This window comes from Nerophis lumbriciformis, linkage group LG13 (genome assembly GCF_033978685.3).
Source record: "Nerophis lumbriciformis linkage group LG13, RoL_Nlum_v2.1, whole genome shotgun sequence".
NCBI lineage: Eukaryota > Metazoa > Chordata > Actinopteri > Syngnathiformes > Syngnathidae > Nerophis > Nerophis lumbriciformis.
The window spans coordinates 31294851-31313129 of NC_084560.2; the positions used below are offsets into that span (position 1 = coordinate 31294851).

The following is an 18279-nucleotide window of genomic DNA, read 5'->3' on the forward strand; positions in this document are numbered from 1 at the left end:
GGTTCGAAGGAGTATTAAGGCCACATTTAAAAGAAACAAAGAAGTCGTAATTTTTCTTGAATAAAGTTGTTAAATAAGCATAAGTATTAATCTGAAAATAAAGATATACAACAATTAAGCCAAACATGTTCAGATTTTTTTTTACAAAATTAAATGTTACAAATCAAAGTGTTTTTCCCCTTAAGTTACTAATAAGAGAGAAGAAAAAGTTAATTGAACGAGAGTGAAGAAGTATTTTAAACAAACGTATACGCCCAAACTACCGGTACATATTTTTCTTGCAAAGTTTTCTTTCTTGGAAAGTGACAACTTATCTCTTAAGAGTATACTGTTGCAATATTTTTCTTGTGAAAATTCTGACTTTATTCTAGTAAGATTGCATCTTCATCGGGAAAACTACATTGTTCTAAAAAATAAATAAAAAATCGTACAGTAAAAAAATGTTTTTGAAAAACTAGGACTTATTCACAGTATTTCCACTTAACCCTTATAACATTACGTTTTCCTTGTAGGATAAAAAAAGTTGCGACTCCTTTCTCGGGAAAAAGTAAGTTCTCAAAAAATAAATGTATATATATATATATATATATATATATATATATATATATATATATATATATATATATATATATATATATATATGTACGTTAGGTCAGGAAAAACTGAGGCTATGTCATCCCTAAAAGCCTGTTTTGCAGGTTTCCCCTGCTCTTCAGGGGATTTCCCCTGAAAAGCGAAACAGGCTTGTAGGGATGAAATAGCCTCTGTGTTTTTTCCTGACCTGACGTATATTCCGCTTTACCCCAGTATTGAACACTGTATAACGGATAAACCACAGAAACCTCGACTACATGTGTGTATGTATATATATATATATATATATATATATATATATATATATATATATATATATATATATATACACACACATATATATATATACACACACATATATGTGTGTATATATATATATATATATATATATGTATGTATATATATATATATATATATATATATATATATATATAAATATATATACATATATATATATAAATATATACACATATATATATATACACACACATATATATATATATATATTTTTTTTTTTTAAATTGAATTGGAAACATTTGGCACAATTACCACTTTAGTTTGATAACATTACAACAGTTTTATGGTGAAAATGACAACTTTATTCTAGTAAAATGGGATGCATTTATTGTAAAAGAATAAAAAATAAAAAATGCAGCTTTTTCTTTTTTTTACAGAAAAAACCCCTATCTATTTAGCTGGGAAAACCTATTGATTTTTTTGTAAAATTAACACTTTTTTTCTCAGAACTTAATTTTTCTCATGAAAGTTCAGACTTACGTTCTCGGAAAAATAAAACTTAGAATTAAAAGAAATATAAAAAAATCATATTTTTCAAAAAGTTTTCTCAGAAAGTGAAGTATTAACACTTTCTTTACACAACAATTTTTTTCTCTTGAAAATTCCAACTTTATTCTAGCAAGATTATGACTTGTTTGTTGTAAAATAGAACTTTGATCCCAAAAAATTATTTTTCTTTTTAAGTAATCTCGGACAACCAATTTTTTGTTGTATTATGGCTACTTTTATTTTCATAACATTGCAGCTTTATTTTGGTCATGAAAATTATGATTTATTTTTCAGTAATGTTACAATGTATTTTTTTTGAAAAATATAGCCTTGTTCTCACAAAATCTTGGATTTTGGAAAAAAAAATTTGTTTCTCACCCACTAGATTCTCATATTTATTCAATTTAAAAAAAATACAAGATTACTACTTTATTGTAGAAAACATGTGGACTTTTTCTCCATGATCTCCATGATTCCTGAAGTAATGTTTTCTTTTCAGCGTGGTCTTTACACTCCTTGATACCATGTAAAGATGGCGATGTAACAATGAGCAGTGTGAAGCTAACAGTTTAAGATGTAATGTTGTATCACGTTCACATTTGTAAACACATCTGAACACTGATTGAACTTTTTGTTATTTTCATAATAAAAATAATAATAATAAAACATCCAGCTGGTGAGGCCTTGGCAAGTGTGATTGAAGTAGATGAAACACAATAAGGGGACCTGATATAAGGCACATTTCTCCACACTCGATGCACAAATCTTTTAAATAAAAGTCTATTTGCCGCCCCTCTGATCATTCAGCATTTTGTGGGTAATAATAATGTAGTAAAAAGAAAAGGGTGCGACGTTGATGACAGCCCCAATAATCATGAAAATGCACAATAAAAACAAAATGCTGCACTACTATAAACATCTCTTGCTAGATTAAAAATATATTTACTTCTTGTACAAATTAAAAATATTTATTTTAAATAAATTAAAGTCACCTTCATAAGTCGTCACATCAATATATTCATTCTCAAAATTGATTGTTGTTTTATTTCTACGCACAAAGCGTTGTCAGACCGGCGCTGAGATATATCATTTTCTCAGGGAGGATAGCTGAGATTTCTTCGAAAGGTAATGAAGTAGGTGTCAGTTTGAGCTGGTGTCGATCTTAAAACTGCATCTTTTTACATTTAAAACCCAGGGGCAAATGGCGAGACTGAACATTCTCGGTGATGGCGGTATCGACTGGTGGCACTAGTGACAGTGCAATGCCCCAGCTTGCCCAAGGGTGGCAGCATTGAGTTGACCAAGGACGGATTTGGCAGCATGAAGAGTGGCCAGCTGACTGGTGTCATGATTTGTCCTCATTAAATCCAAGATGATTGTTTTCCAAAGCTGCTAGTTGGGTGATTCAGTCGCACGCCCCAAGTTTTCTTGCCTTTGTAGACATAGTATCCACATTCTCACTACAGGAGGTAAGACGGACGCAGAAAGAAAAGAGTGACCAAAGAGAAACAAAAAGTATGGATGTTCTTCAAACCAGCAGCTCTAAGGGGGTTTCTTCATTGCTGCCTGAGGCTCTAACGTGAGCAGTCTCTCCGAGGTTTTGGTTCAAGTCAGCCTGCTATCCTCTTTATATGAATCTGGAGAAAAGGAAAGAGAGTCCATTCAGAATTTGACGACCCAGGAGATTTACAATAATGTGTTGTAGTTTGCTTACTTCACTGATGATGGTCCACACTGCAGAGTTTTTCACCACAGACAGTCGCAAGGCCAGGATAGGGTTGAAGGAGGGGTCTACGGCCCCCTCGGCCACGCCCTTCTCAAAATGACCTGTGTGTTTAAACAATACGCATGTGAAACAGCAGGTGACATGCTCACCTACTTGTTGTATCTCTGTTGTTGTACTGGGGCGCAAAAAGCTTCAGTTGTGGGGACGATTGATTCAATTGTCACAGGGATTTAGGGCGAAGCAACTCTTTCATGCTCGAAATACAGAACCCCTAAATATGTGAATTATATTAAATATTTTAATAATTTAATATGTCATTAAATAATAATAAATAAATACATAAATGTTATTAAATGTGTCATTTATTCAATGTAAAAATACATTTAAGTAATTAATCATTCAGATAATTATTATAATTTTTTTCATGATTTAATGATTTATTTAATCTTTGCATGATTTAATTATTTTACAATTTAGTTGATATTTCATGATTTAATTAATTATTTATTTCCTAATATTACCCTTTAATTAATAATTTCATGGTTTTAAGCATTTATTTCAGGATTTCATTTATTATTCTATGATTTAATAATGTATTCAAATATTTTATGATTTAATGAATTATTTCATGATTTAATTATTCAATTAAATGATAAAAAATTCAAGATTTAAGTATTTTCAGGTTTAATCTAATTATTTCATGATTGAAAAAAATATATATTTAATTCATTATTTCATGATATAATTATTTCAGAATTTAGTGATTTATTTATGCATTTTGTGATTTATCAAATTATTTAATGACCTATTTAATTATTTCACGAATTACAAGATTTATTTAATTATTTAATGAATAATTAATTATTCCACAATTTAATTACTTATTTAATGATTTATTAATTTAATTATTTCATGAATCATTCAATAACTATTTGAATGGCTAAATAATTCAATTTAATTTTACAATAAATAAAATAATAATACCACCTAATTCCAGTTATCACTAATTAATGAGACATTTAAGTAATTATGTAAAGATTTATCTATTTTTTTAATTTAGTATTCGACCCTCCATATCTAAAGTCCAACACAATTCCATCAGTTAACTTTTTTTATTTTCCATCAGTTAATTTATTTAACAATTTCATGAGTTACAAGATTTGTTTAATTATGTTAACCTTAAAACATTATGCAAACTGACTTTTTAAAAATGTTCTGTATTACTGTATTTGTTTATTAGCACTCGGTAGGACCGCTCTAGTCTGAGAGAATGATGCTGGATACAAGTATTTATCATTTTTGGGGGGCATTTTCTGGCATGTGCCCCCACCTTACAGGATAAATACACTGGACAAGAGCTGTCTTTCAAGACAACCTGCAGTCGATTCAGTGCACTGACTTGTATGTTCTTAACGGTCATTCAAGTGCAAAGAAAAGTTAACCACAGCTATAACTTTGATGATGAAAGCATAACGCTTAGGTCAGTCAGTCACGTCACATCTCACATTGTCCATTTTTAAAAACTCACCTATCCTGTAAAAGCGGTCTTCGGTTCTCTTGTACTTCTCTTTGGTCTGCATCAATCCGCTCTCCTGAAATAAAAGCCAAAGTTAAATTATGCATCAAGTTAAAAGCAAGCGGTAATGATTTGTCATTTGAGCGACGGCGACAGCGGTCAAAGGCCAGCCAGCACATGGACCTGTGATGCCGGCGCGATATATGAACTAGCCATGTGATAGCGTGTCGCCTTGGGCGGTGCAAACAATGTCATACCCTTACACTTTCTGTTTAAAATCAATACGCTGCTTAATGATGGCTGTCATTTGGTACATCGCAACACAGATGAGCGACAAGTGTGTGTGTGTGTGTGTGTGTGTGTGTATGTGTTCTTACGGAGACGGGCAGTATTTCCACTGTAGTGTTTTGCATCTTGTCCCCCGGGTGCTCCGGGTTACCGCTACGAAACAGGAACCTGCCAATAAAAAATCATTTGTCACTTAAAAATATGTTCGTACGGATAAGAATTCCCACTCCAATTCAGACATAATGTCATCTTAACAATAAATGAGACCTAATATTTATAATGTAGCATTTATTTCTCTGACATCATATTAAAGTAAAAGCGATGGGATTTGATGAATGAAACTAAAGTGCAGCGCAACCTCCATAGCTCCTTCCCAATGCATGTAAAATAATTTTGCATATGCTAAGTCAATTCATCTGTTGCAGGCTCAAACTGTGGCCATCATAAAACCTGTATTACTGTACCTGTACAGGAAATGTTTTAAGTTCCATTTTAACGCTTGGACCTGTCATGCAAATGCAAATAGAAGCCAACTGCTATGTGATAAGAGTATTTTTTTTTAACTAAAACTATTCAGACATAAAGGATGCTGCTACGGTGAGTCAATGCCGTTTTTAGAGCTACAGCTGGACTTAAAGGTGCAGTTTGCAGCTCCAAATTACATTGTATTTCTAACCCCAAAAATATTAGACCAATAGTGGTTCGAGAGAACACATTCAATAGATGAATGATTGGCATTCTTGACTCCTAATGACTTTAATAAGAGATATCTTGGAGAACAAACATATTATAAAATGCTATGCTATGGTTGCTGTTGAACCGCTGAGTGATATCATCAGCTATTCCAAACATTGCCTTTGTAACGTGGCATTGTCCCTTTTCTCTGTGCGTGTGTATACATAGGTGGGGCCTATTTTGTGCGGTTGGGCCCCTAAAAGGGCAGGTTTTACGGGCACGATTGCCCTCTATGAAGCCGCCAATATGCTGCAAACAGCACCTTTAATGTTGTGTAGGTTGTAATAATTGTATGTAAGTTAGTTTTTCGATCAAATTACAATGAATAATAACTTTAACATTGTTTTTTTTAGTGTGTAACAGAAAATATTTAAAGTGTTGGCCTGAAATGAAAAACAAATCCTTATTTAAACTACTAAAGTTTTTTTCACCGACTTGAGCAATTTGATACTGAAAAATAAAATTAAATAAACTCAATAAATAATAATACATTCAATTTGATCTACATTACCTCAAGAGCACAATATATAAAACACTTTAACCTACAGAACAAATAAGGAAAGAAACAATTTGTGCAGATTTTTTTTTTTTAATCAATAAAGGAAATCAGGTTTAATGGCTACAATGAGCATGTTTTGTAGTGCACATCTTTTCTAAGCGGGATTTGAAGCACGGTACTACATGATACTGATAAAGCATGATTTCCGGGGTCACACGCGCCCCCCTGGCATTGCACCACTATTTGATAAGGACTGTACTAAGCAAAGTTTCCTTTTTGGGTCTATGGTTGTTATCACAGACATTCCTAATTCTATCTATGCCACACATGTGTGAAAGTGCCACAGAAAAGAAAAAAAAAAAAGCCACATAAAAATGAAAAACACCCTTAGGGGTATTCCATCCATCCCTCCATTTTTTACCGCTTGTCCCTTACGGGTCGTGGGGGGTGCTGGAGCCTGTCCCAGCTGCACATAGGCGGAAGGCGGGGTACACCATGGACAAGTCGCCATATCATCGCAGTTGAATTGCCAATTTTGTTTGACTTTTTAGGCACGTTTCTTCCTTGAAAATGTGGGATTGTTCTCTTTAATGTATGACTTTTTGAGCAATAAGTTCTATTTTTGATTCTAGGATTACCAAAAAAAAAATATCCAAGAAAAAAGTAAAACACGTAGAGGAAGGAGGGTGTCACCTACATATTTTGTCTGACTTTTGAGGCACGCACCCTCCTAAATATGTCAGGTTGCACAAAAAAAACAAATAAAAAAGCAAAACACACTTAGGAGTATTGAATTGAATACTTTGTTACATTTTTTAGGAACATTTCCACCTTGAAAATGTGGGATTGTTGTCCTTACTATGACTTTTTGGCCAATAAGCTTCATTTCTGGTTCTATGATTATCGTTACACTTTTTCCAACAAAAAAAAAAGTAAAACACATGGAGGGGGAGGATATAAACTACAGATTTGTTTGACATTTGAAGCAAATGTCTTCCTAAAATGTCTGGTTGTTCTATTTAATCTATTGTATGACTTTTGGGGCAATAAGTTCCATTACTGGTTGTATGGTTATCATTACATGTTGTCCTCTATGTTGTCTATGCCATCCATTTGTGGAGGCACAATAGAAACAACTCACCAAAAATTAAAAGAAAAAGCAAAAACTACTGAATCCTCAGATTTGTGGCACATTTCTTCCTAAAAATTTTGGGTTGATCAATTTATTATTGTCTTTTGTGGTATTCGACTTGGGGTGTTCCGCTGTACTGCAGTTTTATATTTTCAGCAGGTAACAAGTCATGGAGGTCGTCCATAATTCTAATTTAAAATTTCAACTTCTACTTACTACATCAGAATGAAAGGAGTTAGTGTATATAAAATATGCGGATGCTCTGCTAATGTAAACCACAGATGGAAGCTGTAATGGTCTCCTTGCAGATAAGAGCTTGTCTGATGAGCACAGCCAGAGTCTATATAAGGGATGTCACTCCAACATACTGTAGAGAGAGTCTCTTACTGGCTGAGCGACTGACTGCGAGCGAGTCTCTCTTGCTGGACACAATCAGTTAGCCTGCCACCTGCGTCCCTGCTGCGACCTGCCTCTTTATATCAGACGTACACACATATCTCTACCTGAACATTGTCTTGCTTCCGTTCTACCTCATCTCCGCTGAGAGTGCGATGGCTGACCTGAGAATGCCTATTTTAGAGATCGCTCTCTCATTAGCCTGACGGGGTCCCTGGGAGAGGAATGCACAAGCACCGAAACAAGCTAAAACTGACTACATGTGAAGGGCAGTGGGTGGGAATGAGTTAGCGGTGCAATTAAGTGTGCAAATATGAGAGCTAAGAACCTCCTTTTCTTACCTTTCTATGCTGACGGGTCTATCGAATTTTAAGAGGATGTAGTCTCCCGCCTTGGGAGTGACAGCCCAGAAGAAATCCTCCCCGAGGTACGTCTTCTCTAGTGTGTGACCCTGATACACCTGACAGACAACACACAGTTTAGAACACCTTTAAATGTGCGGCAATACAAGATGAGCTTGGCAGGAGGTCTACCTTCATGGAGGTGGACACCTCAGCAGGGGGATTGACGTGCATCTTGTGGAGAAGCGGCTTCAGGAAATCTTTGTCCTGCACATGCAGGTATCGATCAACATTTGCTAGAATAAACAGCTGTGGCGATTTATTCGACTGTGCGGGCACTAGACTCACTGTGAGCTTCTGGATCTTTCCAGCCAGAGAAGAATGGAGGCCAACGTGTTGAAACAAAGAGGGCCTGAAGCGCACGCGGAGGCTCGACTTCTGTCGCTCGCAGTGTTTCTGGAAATGCAGATGCATTTATTGTCATTGTCCAGTGTAACCTCAAAACATATGTCTGAAAAATGACCGAATATTTAGAGAAAATAAGATTTAATTCAGTCAAACCCTCATCATGCATAACTACACAAGCAGAAAAACACTAGACTTCAGCTCAATGAGCATTTATAGCAGAGGGTTTCAAAGAGGCGGACCCAACAAAGTTTTAACCCTTAAATGACCTCATGGGTTGTTATTTATCCAAATCTTTAAGATGAAAACTGGTAATATATTCATATTCCAGGTATTCCACATAAACATGTTTGTGACATGAGTCCATTTATATTTTTTATATTTTTTTCCAATAACTCCAGCACCCCCCACAAACCCGAATGGGACAAGCGGTAGCAAAAAGATGGATGGATGGAATTTTAAGAAATTACTATTGTTGTATTCCTACACCACTCTTCCACAAGTAGGATCAAACATGACCCCAAGGAGTTCCAATGGAATATTCTATGAACCTTGTATTCAAAGCAACTCTGACTATTCCACTTTACACATCTGATGTCATCTCTCACATTTGATGCAACTTTGACTGTCAATACTGCCCCACTTACACATCTGATGTCAGCAGTCTAACCACCCAGGAGGTCATGTTTACGCAGCAACATACGTAAGTATTATCTCCATTTATGAACCTTTTTTTCCAGATAAGATAAGCCTACTTCGTTGTTAGCTAACAGTATTGTATTCAGGTCGGTAACACAGTGTTGTGTTTGCCAACAGTAACTAACAGTATTATTAGCTAACGTTAAATAAAAGGTGCAGGAGTTTGAGATGAACTAAGAAAAACATATTTTTCAAATTTACTCAGCTCAACTCAATTATATCCAGGGCCAAATTAATAGCTAAACACAACTCTACAAAATGTGTACTAGAACATTAAGACCTCAGAGTCTTTGCTTTTTCGTTGGCTTTTTTGTGATTCCACCAGTGATGGCTAAATGGAAAAGCGTGATGATGACCATTGAACCAGAAATTTACTTTGTGACAAAAGTGGTACTTATGAATTTAGTCTTTCCCCACAGGGCTGTCATTTATTTGAGGTGGTGGGTTGTAAAGGTGTCTTGATCAGTGTTGTTGGCATCACTCTCCGCTGATACTCAGTTGCAATACACTTTTCTACCACTTGTGGCAGTAATGACAATATCAAACAAACAGAAGTGTGGAGCAAAAATCAGAGAAGTTTCTTTAGTAAAATATTATGACTAAAGTAGTGAAGCTGTATTTTCATTCGCACTTTAATCTTATTGACAGTTTAGTTAATAAACATATATACTATATATTGATTACGTTTATTTAGTTTAGCACCAAATAATTGTATTTTAATTCATTTTTCATCAGTTATTTACAAGTCCCTTCTTATGCAGTATATTTGGTTGGTACTTATTTTTTGTGATCAGTCTGACCTAAGCCTTAAGGTTAATGTGTTAAATAAATAATAATCTTTGTGATTAACACATACTTTCATATCATTTGACATGGTTGTTAAACTGTAAATATGTTAGATATAATTATTGAATACAATTAAAATCAAGAGTAAGATTACTAATTCAGCGTTAACATTTGAGTGGAACCCAGGGCTCTTCTGTGGTACAAAAAGTTGGGCACAGAGGTAAAAAAGGTTAAGAACCCCTACTCTATCGAAATTGTCTGACATTCCTATCAAGGAAAAGTTATTTCATGATAGATATTGTTGTTTTATGGCCCATCCCTACATCCTGTTTTTTACTTTTTTAATGCGTACCGCGTGGGAATTAGGTGCGTAGTTCAGCGGAGGCCAAATCTATGTGTAGTGGTTCAAATGTATTTGTGGCGGTCCACCATAAGTACATTAATTCAATGAAAACATACACAGGTGTTTATTCCTATTTACACTTACTGTGGTATTTAAGAAGTTCATGCATTATTGTACATTGCCTGTACCGTTTATAAAGGTTTTATGGAGGTGGTTTGACCCTAGAAAAAAACCCTGACCCTTGTTCCTTATACATTTCCTTGACGAGTGACCCAAAAGATTGCACTGTGTTATGAAAATCCATGCAATGCCATTTTCAGTGCCACTTCTGTAAGGAGGTCAGAACATACCGCATCTTTCTCGGGATTGCAGACTTTAACCCAGAGAATGTGGTCCAGCAGCCAGTCGATGGGCTTCTCCCTATAGAACATGAAGATGAACTCGACAATAAGATTCAGGTCTGGTGCCTGGAACATCTTTCCTGCAGGGGAGGGGATAACAAAGCTTTAATGAGTGTCCGCGGTACTGGCACAGATGCTCATTCGCAAACAGCAAGGAGCCTGATTAACAAAGCTTTGGGGATCTGTGAACAGCACAACACAATCAACAGGGACCAGAAATACTATGGCTACAAAGCACAGTTAGGGAAGCACTTGTTGAGAGAACCTGTTGTCAATGTTGTAAGTACATATCATACCGATGAATCCCAGCTGAGAGAACTCCAGGACCATCCAGTCTTCTGATGAGAGCTGGAGGGCAAAGTTCTTCATGGTGGCAAAGTAGTTGGGCTTGGCAACAATGTCATCTTCCAACTGAGACGTACGCAGAGGGAGTTAGATACACGATCAACCAAAAGGGAAAGTTGGCATTACAATGATCACACTAGAAGGGTTTTGTTTTGGGACTCTGAGGTATGAAAACACTGCAGAACTACAACAAAGTAGAGCAGCGGAAAATACCTCTTCCCTCCAGGTGAGAGCAGAGAATGGAAAACGACACACCGCATGCATTAGATGTGAGATTGACAACAGAGTATGCATGGCAGTTGGTGAAAAAAATGCTACAGTGGAACCTCAAAATGCCAGTACCAGGGACACAATTTGGATGTTCGAAGTTGGGGGACACAATTGGCTTGAATACAGATAGCGTGCGTGTCTTAAAGGGGGATTTATTGCATGTTATTTTTTATCCCCCCCCCCCTTTTCCATCTGTGTGAAACAATTTCAATAATACTCGACTCGAACCTAAATACATTTAAAAGCATATTTTGGATTTTAAGACTACACAATAAAAAAAATAAAACATTATTTTAAGTGCAAAATAAGACAAATGACAATAAAGGGTCATTTAGGGTAGTAGTCAGTACAGTTGAAGTTAAAATGTTGATGAAAAAACTGCTTGTATAGTTAATAATTAATAATGAAGAAAGCTTTTCCTAATCATCACTCACATTTAAACCTATTGACAGTTTAGAGTCTTAAATCAAACTAACATACATACTGTATTTATGGAATGTGGGAGGAAGCCGGAGTACTAGGGCTGGACAATCATGGCAAAAATCATAATCACAATTATTTTGATTGATAATGACATCACAATAAATAATAATAATAATACAACTGCGATGGGAGCAGTGGGCAGCAGCGGTGCCGCGCCCGGGAATCATTTTCTGGTGAATTAACCCCCAATTCCAACTCTTGATGCTGAGTGCCAAGCAGGGAGGTAATGGTTTCAAGTGACCGTATCGTCATTGTTTAAGTTAGGGCAAAAAAACAGTCGGGACACATTATTTTCCCGAACAAATGTTTCTTCTCCTCACAATGACAGCCTTTCACTCACATATATGGCAATTTCCCCGACATTCTGCTTTTAACAGCGGATTCCGTTTTATTGGCCAATTCTGTGACCGCGTCCGCAGTTATGTCAATGCAAAAATCATTTGCCTTACTTTTTTTGTTGAGTGTAGCGATTGAGTAGACATAGTAGCACAGTGTCAAATAAAAAGTAGCAACCATGATGATGAGATCCCCAACTTCTACTAGACATGTCTTTTCCACTCATATGTTTCACCGTTACAAGCTCCGGAATTTGCATGCACCTTGGCGGCCCATTAATAGTTTTTTTCGATCATTATATTTATATGATCGTGAGAAGCCATAATCGAAATTGAAGTCAATTTTTGATTAATTGCCCAGCCCTACGAAGTACCCCGAGAAAACCCACACTATGCATTTCTAATGGTAAAACAAAGATCAAACCGGCATTCTAGTATACTGTTTTCAATCATTGAGGTTCCACTGTATGGCCACACATTTTCCAAACCTTTCCAAATTGGAGCACCAAAAATACCGATGAGTGTGACAGAAGTCTAAGAGGATTAAGCCGAGAGTGAACGAAACAGGCGATGCTTTTAATGAGGGTGGGGGGGGGGGGAACGACGCTGATGGATTGCAACAACACACAGTTTACCTAACGGCCGCCACAGTTTAATTGCATGCGACATTTCAGACTGAAGGCACCATTTACCGTCATTTAAGGGCGTACCTGAACATAATAAACCCCTTTGCTCAAGGCATACATCATGAGGAAGGAATAGTCCAGGTTCTGTTTGGTTCGCCATCTAAACAACACAAAAAAAGAAAGATCAACACATTAGTTTGTGTTTGCTAACATGTAATTAAAGCACTCTGAAAGGATCCATGCAAAGAGAAAAATAACAGTCATGAAGGTCCATGCTGGTAAGTATAATGACTGCTTGGAGACTGACGAGACGAGCAAGCCCAATTAGTTTTTATACCCGCACGCCATTATGTAATACACCATTCAGTCACATGCACTCACAAGCACATAAATCTATAGAATATTGACATGTCCAGCAAGACACACGGCTTATATTACCCTGAGAGGCAAACAGACACCCACTTTCACACAAACAAGATGGCCCTCTGTGGCCGGGGCCTATAATCTGTGTACATACAAACTGGTCCATAAAGAGATTTCTATTAAGCTGCCGGTTCGCTGACTGTAGAGAAAACATAGACGACAAAAACTGGTTGAGAGCGAGGGAGCGCTCTGCAGAACAAGAGACGGAGTCCGCTGCACTGATGACCTTGATATGACTTTGACATATGCCGTTAGAATACTAAGTAGCAGCAACCCAGCTGAAAAAAAGAAGCTCTGACGTACTTGCTCTCTTTCTACTGACTAATCCTTCTGGTTCTGCAGTTGCCGTCTCACAGCTCACCCCCTCGCTTTCTCAGCCAATCGTTTTCTCATGTTGTACTAATTAGACCTAATAGTGGCACAGGTTTTCCACCGGCTTACCTGACTCTCTCTTTGGAGTCTCCGAAAGTCTCTTTGAGGCTCGTGAGGTCCGGGTAAAATGTGGCAGGAGGTGAGATGACCTCGAGCAAGCCTGAATTCAGCTCTGTTGAGAACCTGAAGCAGAAGGCAAAATTGGTGAGGAACTATGAACCAGCGTCCCAATATTCTCATCGCATTGAGCACATACTCTTTCTGCAGGCCAGCAACCACACTTTGTACGTAGTCCAGGTCCGTCTGCAGGAGAAGAATGCACCGTTGTATTAGCTACTGTAACTTTTTTGTAACACCAGACGACCGACTTCAACTTGACCTCTCACCTCCCCGACGAAGACAATAATCACACACTCGAGTTTCTCCTCCGGCGACAGCTTGTCTATGAGCGAACGCAGCGTCTCGGATAGATATGACTTCACCTTGCGCTTCACCGTGGGGATCCCCATCACCATGGTAACTGAGGGAAAGAACGGATGCGCTTTAATCAAATGGATCCAAAAGAGCAAATGATTTTTACTGTTGGTGCATTTAGCAGATTACTTTGGCTGACATTCATGGGGGAGCATATGGACAGATGGCGGCAGGAGGAAGTGAACATTCAGTAGGCGGTCATGTACGGTATGTTATGCTACTGGGCTGTCATCTTTGTAACCTTCAATATCTTATAAAAGTGAACATATCTCTCATAATTCCGCAACCACCCTCTACAGGAGTAATTCTGTTGAAATTAAATATGGCTGTACTTTAGAGTAGTCAGTGGAAAGCTTGTGGTATAGAGTGACTGTCAACATACAGCCATTGTTGTCTGGCAACACAAGTGTAAAGATGTCCATAGTGTGAGAATTTACAAGTAGTTTAAATGTGTGAGCACTTGATATGGGCACCGAATCCGGTACTTTTTAACCGTAACCGAATTCTGCCGGTCCTACTGGGCACCGATTTACGTAACCGTGCTATGTTACCGTACCTGGGTTGCGCGTGACGTCACGCCCGGTTGCCGACTCTTTGCACTTTGGCACTAGGCGATCACTCCAGCAGCACTGAGAGCGGACTCAGCCAAACTACCTTTAGGTCAGTGGTTCTTAAACTTTTTTCACCAAGTACCACTTAGCTAGCGAGTACTCAGCAGTGCATTAAGAATGGATGGTTTGCTTTGTTTACGGTTTTGGTTAGATTGAATTTTTTGCGCCCCATAGATTTGCTGTGCGCTGAGGACGACTTTTGGAAGGTTCCCGAAACCTTACCAGAGGCGAGCTGCGCTGTCAAACGCTGACTGGTTGAACACTGTTGGGGGCATTCCCAAAACGTATTTTTCGAACACACAAGCGGCATTACAGAATGCTCGTCGACTTGTTTATTTTCCATTTGTTGTATATTTCTTCTACAAAATATTTGACAGCGGAGAGAAAGGAGAACGAAAGGAACGTTCGACTTGCAGGAATTTTTGTGGGTCATCTTTGTGCTAAAGAACGCTGATTAATGGAACTATCTTGCAGTATTTTTACTGAGTCGTAGTCTTTAAATTATATGCAGTTTATTGATGTTTATCATTTTTTTTACAAGCTTCATTTTAATACACAAAGCTACGAAAAGTGGATGGACTCTTTCAAATGTATTTACAGAGGGGTATGAAGCCGGACTCGAACCAACAACCTCAGCTGCTTACTACTCTGACTTAGTTGGATAAATATGAAATAAAGGAAGCACGAGTGGAACGAAGGTAAATGACATCAAATATTAACTATTTACTTTGTTACATGTTGTAAAAGTAGTCTGTGACACTCCATTTGTGTAATTATTACTAAAGCTGTTGCGTTCGTGTTGACGGTGTGAGATAAACATTAATATTTATTCTTTATATTGTTATTTACAGCTGAAATGGACCATAAGGAATTGCCTGAACCTCATGAATTCATAATTTACTGACAGGATGACTTTCTGACTGTTGGACATTGCGAACAAAAGCCTGACTTTTTATGAACTCGGTACACTTTATTTTTTTAGGTTGTATTGTTTTGTTTATTATTGCTTTGTATTTCATTTACTTACTTTTTAGTAAGATAACCCTGACCTAATAGTGTATGTTCATTTACATGGTATCAGTGTAGAAATAGACTCCTCCACTCCTCTAACCCAAATTCTATAAACTACCTTGAACTGTGAAATGAAGTGGAAACACAAACCACACACTTCTACAGAAACCCATAGTTCCAGAAACTGGAGGTTCTAGGAACTGAAAGGGTGGAAAAGGGCCTTTTTTCCCTTGAGAAGATAGAGTATCATAAAATTGTGTGTTAAAATGTGAGAGGTCACTTTTGTGAAATCTTGTATAATTCATAACAAAACATTTTAATGTACAACTACAAGAGGCGAGTGACATGCAGACAGATGTAGCAGCAGAGTGACGCTGCTTGGCCTCAAATCAAAACAGCGACTCTCACGTCACTGCAAAGACTTGCTTAATTAATTCATGAACTTCTGCTATGACCAAAACAAAGACAGACAGGCTAAAGTATCCCAGTAATGATAAAAAAAACTGTGTCTGAAAGGCAGATAATTGCTAAGATAAGCAAAAATGTCCATCTTATTTATGGATTAATCAACTACTATAAAACCAAAATAGACAACAAACGTAACAAAGAAAAGGACTTGATGGTAGACGGAAACCAAGGAGTCAGGAAGTAATAAAAGCTAGTGATGCGTTGTTATGAGGTTTGTTCTTTTTGAAGACACAGAAAAATCCCCCCCAAAAAACCAATCAGAATCAAAAGTAGACATCAGACTGTTCTAGAAAGAAGACGTGACCATGGCAAAGAGGTAATGTGAGAGTTAGATGAGAACCCAACTAGTTTGCTGCCCAAATAGGTTGCCAATTTTTTTTTAAAAGGAATGCAAAGACAGGCTGTGCTTGGATCAGGTTGAAACAACCTCTGGTACATCTGCGCTGCTCGTGTGGTTTGCTATGACTCTAAAGAAATTAGGGACGCACTATATATTGTTTTTCAAACAGATAATGATAATTTCCTCCTTCTCAAGACCGATACCAATTACTCATTTATATCTATTATTTATTTTTAATTTACATTAAACTGCAGTTTCTGCACACCTTTCTTTGTGTCTGACTTCGGGGCAGCTTCTTTGGCAGCAGGCGTCTTTGTAGGCTTTCAAAACATTGTTATAGTGATGCTAGTGTTTCAGGTGGCTATTTAGGTTTGATGTGTTGAAGCGCAATGTTTTTTCCCCTGAACATTTGGTGAAAATGTGCAGGCTCAATGTCTTTCCCTGAGACAGTGAATATGTCCCACACGTACGACGACATGTTTGTGTTGGAATAATTGTTTGTAAGTTATCACAAAAGAAATGTTGTATTATGAATGCTGTATTTCGAGGCCTAACAAAAGGATGAAGGCTCGTGAAATGCCACTGTGATTTCAGCACGGACAGATGGCAGGATGTGCTCAACTCCTGGAGGAACTCTCTTTGAAGTGTTAAACGAACTCTCTTTGAAGTAATTCACAAACTCTCTTCCAACTATTTGGTCAACGCTATTTACGACACGCTGCCCTCTTGAAGTCACTGTGGACAGGAGACGGGAGGGGTTGTCCATTGTCCTCCAACACCTGCCCCAGCTGGATCCAGGAAGAGCCAAGCCCGAGAAGTCCTCTTCTTGGACTTCAAAGCGACTGAAAACAATGACTGTTTTACATACCTCCCCATTCCTATTGTGACATATGTTGGTGCGTGAACATGGAACATCTGAATTAAAAGAGGAGACGAGAACCTTCTTCGTCAGAGCGTGGTGCAGGACTGTGCAGAGAGTACAGTGACCATGTCTTTCCTCAATTGAGTCCAAATTGAATTCTGTCTCTGTTTGATTCCTTGCCTTTTGTCTTGTGTAACAGATGTCCTGTATTTGAACCTGACATCTAATTGGTCCTTCGAGCCGGATTCCAACACGTCTGACGATTCCAGCATGAGTGAGTGAAACCAGAGGACCATGGCAACCAAATCCTGATTGAGGAACTGCTTTTTCTTCATTTCGGGCTGGAATTGAAAGACTGACGGAAAATCCGAGGACAAAAGGAAGGAAGGCAGAGAGCAGTGAGTACGTTTTAAATTGACGAAGAAAGAAACGACTAAGAAGAAGCGTGTGACTGAGGGTTACGACGCATAGACAAACCCTGTAAATCCTAGGCTCTAACAGGTAAAAAGGCCAAATTAGAGGGACGTCGGAGTCCAACGTCCGTGAGTATTAAAATTTTAAATAAAAACTGAATTAAGATAAAAACTGAAGAGGCAAAAGACTGCAGGTAAACGGAACCGCGAAAACTGGAATCCGTAATATCCATAAACAAACATACTAGGGGGTGTCGGAGCCCACAATAATTTGAAATATCCGTGAACCATTATCCTGGGGACGTCGGAGTCCAACAGACCTAAAATGGTCTATTCAGAATAAAAAACTGAATTTTGTCCGTGAAAAAACAATAACCTGGAGGGCGACGGAGTCCGCATGTAATATACATTGAAATTTCCGTAGATCAATATACTGAAAGGTGTGAATGTGAGAATGTGTGGGAGTAATCGCCATTAGGCTATCACTCCATATTAAAGTTGTGAGAAGTAAATAGTGGGTTATTGTGGATGCTCTAGGCAAGACACCTCCACTGGGGAACCATCTCCAGTAGAAGCGACGTGTACCACAATAATAAATT

The 18279-nt window shown here is 37.6% G+C and overlaps 1 protein-coding gene across 1 annotated transcript in view; it reads right to left on the reverse strand.

The window, feature by feature from the left end:
- Positions 1–1109: 1109 nt before the first annotated feature.
- mgat4a (alpha-1,3-mannosyl-glycoprotein 4-beta-N-acetylglucosaminyltransferase A) overlaps positions 1110–18279 on the reverse strand; it is a 68385-nt gene continuing 51215 nt past the window's right edge. The window contains exons 4-16 of the mRNA XM_061971261.2: positions 13888–14021; positions 13758–13804; positions 13571–13684; positions 12791–12866; positions 10944–11058; positions 10597–10727; positions 8362–8469; positions 8206–8280; positions 8014–8132; positions 5000–5078; positions 4635–4698; positions 3095–3207; positions 1110–3017 (exon numbers count right to left, since the gene is read on the reverse strand). Of these exons, the coding sequence (XP_061827245.2) occupies positions 2991–3017; positions 3095–3207; positions 4635–4698; positions 5000–5078; positions 8014–8132; positions 8206–8280; positions 8362–8469; positions 10597–10727; positions 10944–11058; positions 12791–12866; positions 13571–13684; positions 13758–13804; positions 13888–14021 (1202 nt within the window). The 3' untranslated portion in view covers positions 1110–2990. The remainder of the gene's footprint in view (positions 3018–3094; positions 3208–4634; positions 4699–4999; positions 5079–8013; positions 8133–8205; positions 8281–8361; positions 8470–10596; positions 10728–10943; positions 11059–12790; positions 12867–13570; positions 13685–13757; positions 13805–13887; positions 14022–18279) is intronic.